We start from the raw sequence: 12,477 nt of genomic DNA, 5'->3' as shown, positions 1-12,477 counted from the left end.
CCCCAGGCCATTTTCAAATTCTAAGGAGGCGTAGCTGAATGCAACTAGATTTTGTACACCAAAGTAAATACTATTTTAAAGAGTAAACAAAGTAGGACATTCATAAAATTACTGTCCTGAGATTAGAAGTGTGAGTCTCACATGACTCATTAACAATGAGGTAAAAGCAAATTGCCATTTTATCATGTAAAAAAATTTCTCTGGTTAATTAAAATCTAATTCAAATTAGTTATAATTTATTTTAATTAACTTTAAAATGATAAATTCAAACATGTATTGCCTTTCTGAAGTAAATTCTATGCCTTTTAAGCTATTTGCTAATCCTTTGTAAATAATTTCAGGTTTCATTGCTTTGTATTATGGTTTAGGTGTAATCTGATAACTTATTAATGTATAAGAGAAAAAAAAAAACTCAGACCATATTTATCATGCAACATTTATTCTTAAAAAGATCTAGTAGTGCTTTAAACTGGTTTCCTTTCTCTGGGCTCATTTTTGTTCAGATTAGGCACATAGAAGAACCTGTGGCTTTGCTACAAGAAGTCTATAGAAATTCTGTGAAAGATCTTTCACCAACGGATATAATTACATATATAGAAATATTAGCTGAATCATCCCCATTACTGGGTTATATGAATAGCACGAATTCGGCCAAGGACACTCTTTCTAATTCAACTCTTACTGTAAGTATGTTGAGCTTTAACTCATAATTGAGGCTTAAAATTTTCCTTACATTTGTGATTAATGTAAAAGTCCAACATTTTTAAAAGATACACTTTTTTTCAACAGGAATTTGTAAAAACTGTGAATAATTTTGTTCAAAAGGATACATTTATAGTTTGGGACAAGTTGTCTACAAACCATAGAAGAACTCATCTTACAAAATTGATACATGCTGTGGAGCAAGCTACCTTAAGGCTATCTCAGAACTTTCAAAAGACCACTCAGTTTGATACTAATTCAAGTGATATAGGTAAGAAGCCAAGGTCAATTTCAAAGCAATCGAGTTTTCCAAACAAGCCACTCTCAAAAGAGAAGAAAAGTCTTTAAAATATTGCTAATTAAACTGGCAGTTGTTTTATCAATGTAGACATGAATGGTGATGCATATCACAAGAGTAGTTATGAATGAAGTGTGAATAAAAAGGATGAGTGCCTAAGATTTGCCATCTACTTATAGCCTCCACCTTTCTCTATCTCTGAACTGTTTAGCATTTAAATGCTCAGAGACCATTACTCCCTTGTCATCTCATGACTTGGTAGGGTCTGTCTTGACCGATCATAGTACAGACAGATTTTCTGGATGTAGTATATTTCATTTTTTTAAGTTTAATTTTTTTTGAAGTATAACAGACAGAAAACTGCATATGTCAAATGAATATAACTTGACAAATTTTCACAAAGTGAACATGTCTGTATAAACAGCACCCCAGAAGACCCCTCATCCCCCGGCAGCCACTCCCTGCCCCATAAAGATTATACCATCCTGACTTCTAAAACCATACCATGAGCATAATTTTTAGTGTCTCTGCAATAGTCTATGGATAGATCATATTTTATGTAACCATTCCCTGTTTTTCTAATGTTGAACGTTGAAGATGTTTATTTTTAACGTTGAAATCCTTTGGGCGTATATCTTTGTCCTGAATGTAGTATATTTAAATTTCTCATTAGGAATCCTTTGCCTTTCGATAATATAAAGTAATTAGCATAGCAAATTGGAATGTTTCCTGCTTTATGAAATCTCATACTTAACACATTAAGAATCTGGATCAAATTGAGGCTGCCTGTAAAGTTGTTCTGAGGAAACAAAGTACACTTTCTGCAGTAATCATTGCATATACACCCCTATTATATTTCTGGTTATTATCCTGCTGTGCACCTATAGATATACAAAAATCATTAACTCATCGGGATTCACCAGTTACTCAAAATTAAGGTAGCAAGCATTGTGACCCTATATAGGAGCCTAAATTTCTATGATGTTCCTGCATGAAAAAGGTGAAAATGCACCAGTTAAGGAAATTATTACTCAAGAATTTAAGTCAATCACTCTGTATATAATAAATTATATTGTAGATATCATCCTCTAATACATTGTAATTGCTTGTCTGCTTTAGTAATTATGATTTATAGCTTCTTTGTGTACATATATATTTTCTTTTATTTTATTCAATAAAGTTAGAATTAAACCATGAATGCTATAGTGAAATCAAACAAATAAACTTGAATCAGATTTTTAAATATAAATTATAATGTCCAAACATCATGTTCAGAATATGTTCATTCTACCTGCTGTAATTAAGAAGTTGAAATATAACAATGATGGATGAAATTGTCTCTAACTAAATAAATACATTGATTAAACTAATTTCAGAGAATTTATTATTTTCATGATTTTGTTTCAGCTCTCAAAGTTTTCTTTTTTGATTCATATCACATGAAGCATATTCATCCCCATATGAATATGGACGGAGATAATATAAAGATATTTCCAAATAGAAAAGCTGCATATCATTCAAATGGTAGGACTTTGACAATCTTATATACAATATTTCAATGTTTTGCAATAAATACCATACATTTGATTGTATCATATGTGCATATAACTTGTGTGGTTTTCTATAGAAAAATATTTTATGTTTATACACAGAATTTCCGTATTTATATTTGAGATTTTCATTATGATAAAAATACCTGGGTAGAATTTTAGCTGATGATACCTAGATCCTTCTTGTCCTCGATCCTCCAACTCTGTAACTGTCTAATAATGTTAAGATCCCAGTGGAAATATACAAAGGAACTGTGATTTTATTCCTAATTTTGCAGCAGTCAGATGCTATAATTTTCATAGAGTTCTTCTAATATTTCTTCTTCAGTAATCCTTCATATTCCTCCTTGTAAGACTGAATTTGGGATTGTATGAGGAAGATGAATAGAGGTAGTGTTCAAAAAGGTAGAAAGTTATTGTTTAAGCATGGATTACTCTTCCACTCATTTCTTAGTTTTTGTACACTAAACTCTTCAGCTAAACTAAAGGCAGGATTTCTTAAGAAATGGGACCAGAGAATGCTAGTACTAGCAAGTGACTTTACGGTTATCTAACCTAATGGCCTCATTTTATGGATAATGGAACTAAGGCACAAGAAGTTAACGGGTTTGTCTCTATGTACATCAACAGATAATACAGAACTAAGACTTGAAGAGAAGGAGGTAACAAAGAAATCAGCCCTGACCAGCTTTCCCTTGTCACCTAACCACAGGCAAACTAGCAGCTGCTATTTTAATTTAACCATTTATCTGCTCTCGTAGTGCAATGCACTTAGAAAAAAAAAATTCTGCTGATAATAGAATTGGTGCTGTTCACATATAGGTCAAATATATTAACTATAAAACATGAATTATAATATTTCCACAAAGCATTGTGGGTGGTCATATGTACAAACGGAAAATATATACAATAACACACATATGTCACTTTTACAGACATCATTTCATTAAAAAATATGTTGTCTTTATTGTTAAAAAGCTTGTTGCACATTCCCTCTCAGAATACCATCTTTTTAAAAAAATTTTTACAGCGCTAATGTGGGAAGTTTTTTCTAATCCATTGATATTATCCTTTCCATTTTTTCTTGTCATTATTTATTCAAAAGTAAGAAACAGATGGCCATAAAAAACAAAAATAACTAAGCCATACTGCCATTGAACCCATGGCTCTTACCCCATTACATCATATTCTAATTAACCAAGCACACACATAATATTTAGGAGCAAATCCAAAGAATGTGTTAAACTGTTGTATTTTCAAAGACAATTTGAGTAGTATTTGGAAGTTGAGAATAAAGACATTGAAAATAGTTATCATAGTGACAGATGATGAAATTGTCATGGAATTAATATCTCGAAGAGATCGTGTCTTAGTGTATGGTAGTTTTGTTACATTTCATAATCACACATGCAAACACTGACATTTGAAAGGGACAGTAATATCAGCTCTCAAGAAAGCAGAGGGAGAAAATTTATTTTCCTCAAGGTTGAATCTTCAAAATAAGGACAAGTGTAAGACACTGATCAAACCCACTCAATGTCTACATGTGATTATTCATTTATTGACAAACTTCCTTAATAAAAACATTCATTAGTTAAAAGCTGCATAGTATCATTAGGAGGAAAATAAGGGTGGCACAGATGGATTTTTAATCTTTTTTATATACTGAATTTTAGTGCCTATCATTAGTGAATGAACCCCTAGTTTACTGAAAATAGGTACAGATCTGATATGAGAGTTAAAAGCCAGATCAGGCCTAGAATTAGTGAGAAATCATGGGAATTAAAATAGGTTCCAAATGATTTAAAAAGAATGAACAAATACTGGATCAATATTCAGAAAAAGATTAAAAAGGGATTTTGGACCATTCTACGTGGCATGAGTCTCCTTTTACCCAAAGTCAAAAATTGATGTTAAATAAATATTTTCCTTTAGAAAGTATCAGAGTGATAGATTTTTAAATCCATGTTATCTCTTTGGTGCTTCATTTGATTTTGGACCACCCACTACTACAACCTCTGAGAAGTTGCTGTTGCATGAACTGGTTCATCAGCTGGACTAGGTCAAGTTCCCCTAAGAGGTTTCCAGGTTCTGCTTCCATCGCTGGTCTGTCCATAGCAAATGCTGGGCTAGTTGTCATCTGAAGCCATCACAATTTCACTAGCCCAACCATGTTATACTAACATTATTTTTCTGATATAAGTTTTCTGGGCTGGCAGTTTAGGAAAATATGTAATGTATCTCAATTTCAGCAAGGCTCTTAGCAGTATCTTGGGGTGCCTTTTTATACTAAGATAGAAAACGTGAATAGTGACACATTTTTGCAACTTCTAGCTCACATAACCATATCCAAAGAATATTAGCTATTAGTGTGATATTGTGATGTGGATGGTTCCAGCATTATATCACAGACCTTTGTTTTTGATGACATTATCAACATTTGTATTAATGATTTTGATTAATTTATGCTTTTCAAATTATTTGCTGGTGTCACAAATTTGAGGGAAAATGAATATGATAGAGTTCTTCCTAATTTGTCCAAGTATCTAAAGCAAACATATAACATTTCTAGTTAATAAGTATAACAATAATCATATTAATATAGCATCTTAAATTTTATAGAAGACTCTCTCGTATAATTTCATTTGGTCTCCACCTTATCCTAGTACATAGCCGGAGGGAATATCACTGCCATCATGTTATACATGAGAAAACTCAAGTTTACCCAGGGACACACAAGTAGGAGAAATGACTAAAACCAGAACTTCTAACTCCAAGAGTAAATTCTGAATATAAATTCCTCAACTTACTGTCCGTAATTCTGTACAACAGAGAAGGAATGTGACCTAAGTGACAACAGGAATTTTAAAAGATAATAGTTGTCCATGTTGAGTTGTTCACACACACTTAATATCAGTGATAATGAGCTGCTGATAATGATCTCAAAAACCAAGGCAATTTGAGATCCGTTAAAATAGGTGTAGTGTCCAGGCTAAGGGAAAAATAGGCATGTGATAGTCTATACTGATCAGGTAACATTTCTAGTATCTGGTTATGTGCTGATGTGCTGCATTTGGGGAGTGTCAGGGGTTCAGATAAATGGCTGCCTCGAAAGGCAATAAATTCCCTATGCTGTGTCGGCATAACTATATGTCATGAATTTAAAGAGGAAGCATTTCAGTAGGCATGAGGTTGAACTCAGTGGCATCTCACAACTCTTTCAATTCTAAACTTTCTTAATACTGTAAATCTGTGATAATTTTCTCCCAATATCTTTCTAATTCATATATTTGCCCAGCAAAGTAGTAAGTCAAAATTTTATTTTTCAAGTGAAGATACTTTATTCCTTGGTTCTTAGTCAGCACTTGGATGTAAATTTATCTAGGACTATTTTTCTCCTAAATATAGTCTGTGCCAAGGGAATGCTACAGTCCACAATCAGTTTCAGAGTCACAGAGGTCAGAGAATATGTCTTAATATGGTTGGATGATGTAAGCATAGATATATTATGACCCACATTTCAGTATCTGGGAATTTGTATGACTCCCTTTGGTCAATTTTTATGTTTATTTTAAGAATTTCACTGAATACACTTATTTGATTGACAGGCAGTGTTGCAGTTGCATTTTTATATTATAAGAGTATTGGTCCTCTATTTTCATCATCTGACAACATCTTATTGGAACCTCAAAGTTATGATAAAGCTGAAGAGGAGGGAAGAGTCATCTCTTCAGTAATTTCAGTCTCAATTAGCTCAAACCCACCCGCATTGTATGAACTTGAAAAAATAACATTTACATTAAATCACATAAAGGTAAGTTGTGTTTCTGTTGACTATTGATTATAATTGTGAAGCATTCAGAGAAATGAACATGTTTTTGTAGTGTCACTTTAATTGTATGTGAGTTCTTGAGTTTAAAAATGCAAATTCAAAATTGAAATAAAAGAGTAAAGTGGTTTCAACTAATTTTTCTATAAAATATTTTTGTACTTTCAGTGCTCTTTAAATTTTATAATAAATACCAAAGAATTTTATGTATTTGATTATCTGAAATTAAGCTACATTTTAGTTTTATTTTTAAGTACATTGTTCATTTTGGAAGTCTCCAGCCCTTCAAAGAAGAAGTTATAAAAAAGTATTAAAGAGATAAATGTTACTTGTATAATGAGGGAGGTGTTTGGTTAATTGTCATATAAAATAATACTTGCAGGGATTTGGGTGCTGATTAAAATAAAATCATAGAGAAGTTCATAATATTTCATAAAGAAATTGTCTGAGAACACTTTACGCTTTTATTGTTATTCTAAATCTTTTTTCAAACCCATGTATAATTAAAACTATACAATAAAAAAAAATGATTAGAAATAACTAAGTATTTAGGGTTTCTATAGACCTAAAAGTGAAGGGGAAACTCAAAATCATATTGTTTGCTGTATTTTTACAGTTAATGGTTTATTGGGCTTTCAATTGAATTTCAATCTTAGTACATAATTAAAGTGCCTCAGAAACTCTATTTGGAGAACCTTGAAGCTGGGCAATTGTATTTGCATGTTTATGGAAAACAGGGGATTAAAAGAACATAGTCAGCCCTCCGTATCCACAGGTTCCACATCCATGAATTCAACCAAACACAAATGGAAAATATTCAAGGGAAAAAATTCCAGAAAGTTCCAAAAAGCAAAACTTGAATTTACTGCAGCCCATCAACTATTTACATAGCATTTACATTGTATTGAGTTTTGTAAGTAATCTAGAGATGATTTAAAGTATACAAAAGGATGTGCATAGGTTATATGCAAATACTACTCCATTTTAAGAAAGTAACTTGAGTATCCGTGGATTTCGGAATGCGCAGGGGTCCTGGAATCAATCCCCTGTGAATATTGAGGGGCCACTCTATATGCTTCCATACAGTACAAATGTGTCACTGTAAAGACAGACATCTGATGTAGAGAGAAATAAAATGTATAGAAATTGCAAGTAAATAGTAGGTCAAATCTAAACAATGGTGGGCATTCTGTTGAGGGAAAAAGAAGGTGTGAAATGTTTTAAGAATGGAAACTAAATTTAGATATTTTCAGATGCTAAATGCAAATGACCTTTTGATACTAGAAAACAAACATTGTTCTTTTACATGGTCTTATGGTTTTTCTACAGTTTTTACCAGCGGAATGTTTTGGCAGCTGAAGAGGTGCCAAGGGCAACCCACTTCTCCCATCTCTGTTTGACACAGCAACAAAACAAAACACACATTTACAAAAGAGTTCTTCACCATACTTAATGAGAAAACTCGATTGTCCTTAATCTTCTTCTCTGTTCAAATTCTTTTCCCATTCAAAGCAATGACCACTCTGAAATTTCATCTCTTTCCTCTGACAATACATTTACCTAATCAATTGCTTCCCTCTCAGAATAAAATTTGGATACCATTTTATTCTCTAGGAAAATCGAAGTTATTTCATATGTAACACCTTCCACTTCCTGATTCCCTGATAATTGCAACTTCACCAACTAGTGTATACTTCATTACTTTAGAGGAATATTAATTATAGTTGTTATAATAATACAGATAATAATAATGATAATAATTATAGAAACCAATACTTTAATAATGCTTATATGGAAATACGCTTTGTTCTAAGTTATTTACTTTAATTCTCACAAGAACCCTATGAGGTATGTACTGTTATCTCCATTTCACAGATGAGGATACTGAGACTCTGAAAGATTAAATGCCTTGCCCGTGGTCACTCAGTAACAACTACTAGAACAAAGTTTCATACCCACAGTTTTTCTCCAGAATCCATTCTTCCACAGCTAAGATACTCTCCTGCTTGATGCTATTCTCTGAATCACTCCCGCACCTACCTCCCAAGAAATTAAGCTTTGTCCATTACCTCAACTTTCCTGGATGTCTCCATATTGGTCCCAGTGTCTCAGCTAACAAATAGGCTGAAGTTTCTGGCCTCCTACAAAATAGGAAAGCATTTTCCATTGACCCTCTATCTCCTTCACCCCAAACTCAATAACTCCTCTTATTTTTTTAAGCTTTTAAAAAATAGATATGATCTATTGCCTTCATCTATAGAAAATATGGATTTAGTTTTCTTATACATGTCTTCCCCTGTGATCCACACACTCCCCCAACTATTCATCCTCCCATGCTTCATCAAATTTTGGGTTAAATCAGTTTTCAATGCGTTATACACAGCTGAATCATGAGGCTGAACAATTTTCCTGGTGTTAGTAAATTCCCTTCATTTAGCTTGCTTAGATTTCTATTTATCCATTACTAATTAGTCCCCAAACTTTCTGATAGTACTATAAATCTCCTTATAAAACATTCAAATGCATAAGATTATCAGCTAAATTAATGTTCTGGAGACATCCTTGTTAGGCCTCTGTGAACTTGATCCTGTCTGGATGGTCTGTCCTTTGCCTTCTGTATAGCTATCAGCCTGGACATCTCTGTCACCATCATCCTGGGCATGCAACTCTCCTCTCTCCTGTGTCAGATTCAATGTTTCCTTGAACCAACGATTCCTCTTTCTTGGTTTATCTCTATATTTTGGTGGCATATTCTCCAGTGACTCTTGAGAAAGGTGCCCAGAAAGTCAAGTTTTTGAGCTCTTGCATTACCTTTTTAGCTAAGTATATACTATATTTCTATCTTATCCATACACTTAGATAAATTCCATGGTATAGAGTTATAAATTGTGAATAATTTTTTCTTCAGAATTTTCTAGACCTTGCTCATTTTTTTTCTAGCTTTCCAGGTTAACCTGGGGAAGTTGCATGCAATTAATATTTTACTTAAAATTTACATTCTTTGCAAGTGATCTGTCTCTTTCTCTCAAACTTTTGAGATCTTATCTTTATTCTCAGGATTCAATCAAAGATGAACCTTGGTGTGGATCTTTCTTTATTAATTGTACTAGGCATTTATGTGAGTCTGTTCAGTCTGAAAATGTATGGTCTTCATTTTTAGGGAATTTTCTATTATTATTTCTTTGCTAATTTCTTTCTCTCCAGTATCTCTTGTCTCTTCTCTTGTTATTCTTATGTAAATATTGGACTCTCCAGCTGAGCCTCTAAGGTCTTTTTTTTTTTTTTAATTTTAAGTTTTCCTTTACATTTTTTTTTCCTGCTAACATATTTTATTTCTACTTTATACTTAATTATAACAGAGCACCCTTATTTTTTGAACTCTACTTTTGTTTCATAGGTGCAGTATTTCTCTGTGGTAGTATTTATATTTTAAAAAAACCTGTGTTCTACTCCCTACATTATGTTCATGATTTCCTCTGTTTGGCTTGTTGGCTTTTTGTTCTTTGTCTTTCATGGTAGAGTGTGTCCTCGGAGGTCTAGTGGTTCATGGCCATCCATCCATATCTAATAATGAGACATTTGAAAGATGATTGTGTGTTCAGGTGGCTTGTGGCAGTGGTGTGCCTCCCTAGAGAGTTATCATCAGGCTAGTTTCTGGCCATTGCACTGGAAGATCCTGAAGATCACTACCTAAAAGTCATTTCTCTTTGGCCTTTAGTTTCTCAGAAACCTTTTAGTCTCATGCCTAAAGACAGAAGCTCACTGCAAGGATTAGGAGAATAAAAAGACAGTGGTGGGCAATAGTGGGTGCTCAGCATGTAGACAGACCCTCACTTAACCCCTGTTTGTTGAGTGATGCACTCTCAGCTGACTCTAGTTCCTCAATTCTAGAGTCCTTCTGGCTCCTCTAGCTTATCTGTTTGTTTGTTTTTTAACAAGAGTGGGATTGGGTGTTTTCCTGGCAGTTTTGGGGCAACTGGATGTAGAGTTTCAATTTTCTTCACATAGCGTGACCTCTTTGAAAAATTTCTTGTCATCTCTCCAGTTTTAGTTCAATCACTGTCTTCCTAGACGTACTCCAATCAAATTGGCCAGTGCTCCAACTATTGATCTAAGTGTTGGATTTTCTATATAGGCCATTAAAGCAACTGTCTAATTGTATTAAAATCATCTAGGCTTCTGTCATCCTTGAGGGCAGATGCTTTATCTTTTCAACTAAGAATCCGTGGCTCCTAGCACAGTGCCTATATTTGATACTCAACTAGTATTTTCTTTAATGAATAGTTGTCTGAAGATTTGCATTTGGTTCTGTTTTACTCCACTTATCAATGATTAGTCTTGCATATATTTTTTGACATCTCTTGGTCTCTCAACATAATACCCACTCACAGGGCTCTTTTGAGGATCAAATTAAACAAAGTAGGTAAGAAAGCACCTAGTTAACTATAAATTGTTATATAATTGTAAACAGTTTTTATTTCTACAAGACACAAGCATAGGTATACAGCATTCTATGAGTAACTTATTAAAACTTACAGTGCATTAAGTATTGTGTTATGATTAGTTAATATTAATATATGATAAGGAGAACTCTGCTATTTATTGAACAACCTTCCTGTAGTCTATTTGATCAGCCCCTGTCTATCTCTGACCTTACACTCAGTACCCTTTACCTCATTCATTGCTTGAACTGCACTGGCTTCTAGATGTTTCTGGAAGACCTTCATTGAGTCTCACTTCAGAGGTTTTCCATTTTCTATTCAAACTGTACGGAACCCTCTGTTCCCAAGTCTTTAGGACTCACACTCTCACTTAACTGAAGTATTTGCTTAAATGTCATTTCCTAGGAAAAGCCTCCTCAGATTACTTCTGTTCTCCTTTCCCTAGCTTATTTATTTTAATAATTTCTTATCTCCTCATTAGAATGTAAGGTCAATAACGGAAACACGGAGCTTCCCTGGTGGCACAGTGGTTGAGAGTCTGCCTGCCGATGCAGGGGACGCGGGTTCGTGCCCCGGTCCGGGAAGATCCCACATGCCGCGGAGCGGCTGGGCCCGTGAGCCATGGCCACTGAGCCTGTGCGTCCGGAGCCTGTGCTCCACAACGGGAGAGGCCACAGCAGTGAGAGGCCCGCGTACCGCAAAAAACAAAAACAAAAAAAAAACGCAAACAATTTTTTTGTTTTGTTCAGTGCTGTATTTTTAGCACCTGGATCAATGACTAATATCTAGTGCACATCCAATAAACATTTATCGAAGATAATGAGATATGTCATGCACCATTCTAAATGACATACATGATCTCAATTGACAATAATTCTCACAAATGCGTGACACAGGATTGATAAAATATAGCATGATTGCAGTATAAACTTCAATTTTTTCACACAACAGTAGCATTCACTTATTAGCATTGATTTTATGCTTTACTTTTTAGGCATGGTTTTAATTATATTGCTATGCAAAATGGTATTTTAAATATAACCAAAACGATGTCGTATGTATAAATTTTTCTCTTTTTCCTGTCAGTAAAATGTCTCTTTTTCAGACCACAGATAAGTATAGGAGTCAATGTGCATTTTGGAACTACTTACCTGACACCATGAATGGCAGCTGGTCTTCGGAGGGCTGTGAGGTGACATACTCAAATGAGACCCACACCTCATGCAGCTGTAACCACCTGACACATTTTGCAATTTTGATGTCTTCTGGTTCTTCTATTGTAAGCCAATTTTCCAATTCATATTTATAAATCTGTTTTTTCTTCTTCTTTATGTCGTTCAAGAGAATATTTAATTTTTATATGTTTTCTTTGGGTATAAATAGCATATTTAATTTACTGATACAATCTCAACATTACCTTTTTTTTAGTCTTTCTTTTCTTACCTGCCTTCTATGACATATCTAGTTTGGATCTTTGGTTATTCTTAGTGTAAGACTTACCTAATCTATACTATCTAGTAGACTGTGTATTAAATATCTATCCATTGACTTAGTTTTTAATGTGGCTTTTAAGGACCATTTATACATTTTAAAGTATCATGGACTTCAAGGGCTTTTGCCTTTGTATTGAAAGTTTATTTTTACTGATGACAAATT

The 12,477-nt window shown here is 33.7% G+C and overlaps 1 protein-coding gene across 4 annotated transcripts in view; it reads left to right on the top strand.

The window, feature by feature from the left end:
• The window catches only part of ADGRL4 (adhesion G protein-coupled receptor L4), a 121,936-nt gene that overhangs the window by 75,920 nt on the left and 33,539 nt on the right, over positions 1-12,477 (top strand). For all 4 annotated transcript variants that reach the window (XM_060024124.1, XM_060024115.1, XM_060024133.1 and 1 more), the window contains 5 exons: positions 504-683; positions 790-973; positions 2,408-2,524; positions 6,159-6,364; positions 11,927-12,100. In XM_060024124.1, the coding sequence (XP_059880107.1) occupies positions 504-683; positions 790-973; positions 2,408-2,524; positions 6,159-6,364; positions 11,927-12,100 (861 nt within the window). The remainder of the gene's footprint in view (positions 1-503; positions 684-789; positions 974-2,407; positions 2,525-6,158; positions 6,365-11,926; positions 12,101-12,477) is intronic.

The sequence above is a fragment of the Delphinus delphis genome, chromosome 1, assembly GCF_949987515.2.
Source record: "Delphinus delphis chromosome 1, mDelDel1.2, whole genome shotgun sequence".
Lineage (NCBI taxonomy): Eukaryota > Metazoa > Chordata > Mammalia > Artiodactyla > Delphinidae > Delphinus > Delphinus delphis.
This window is presented reverse-complemented; position numbering and strand designations above follow the sequence as displayed.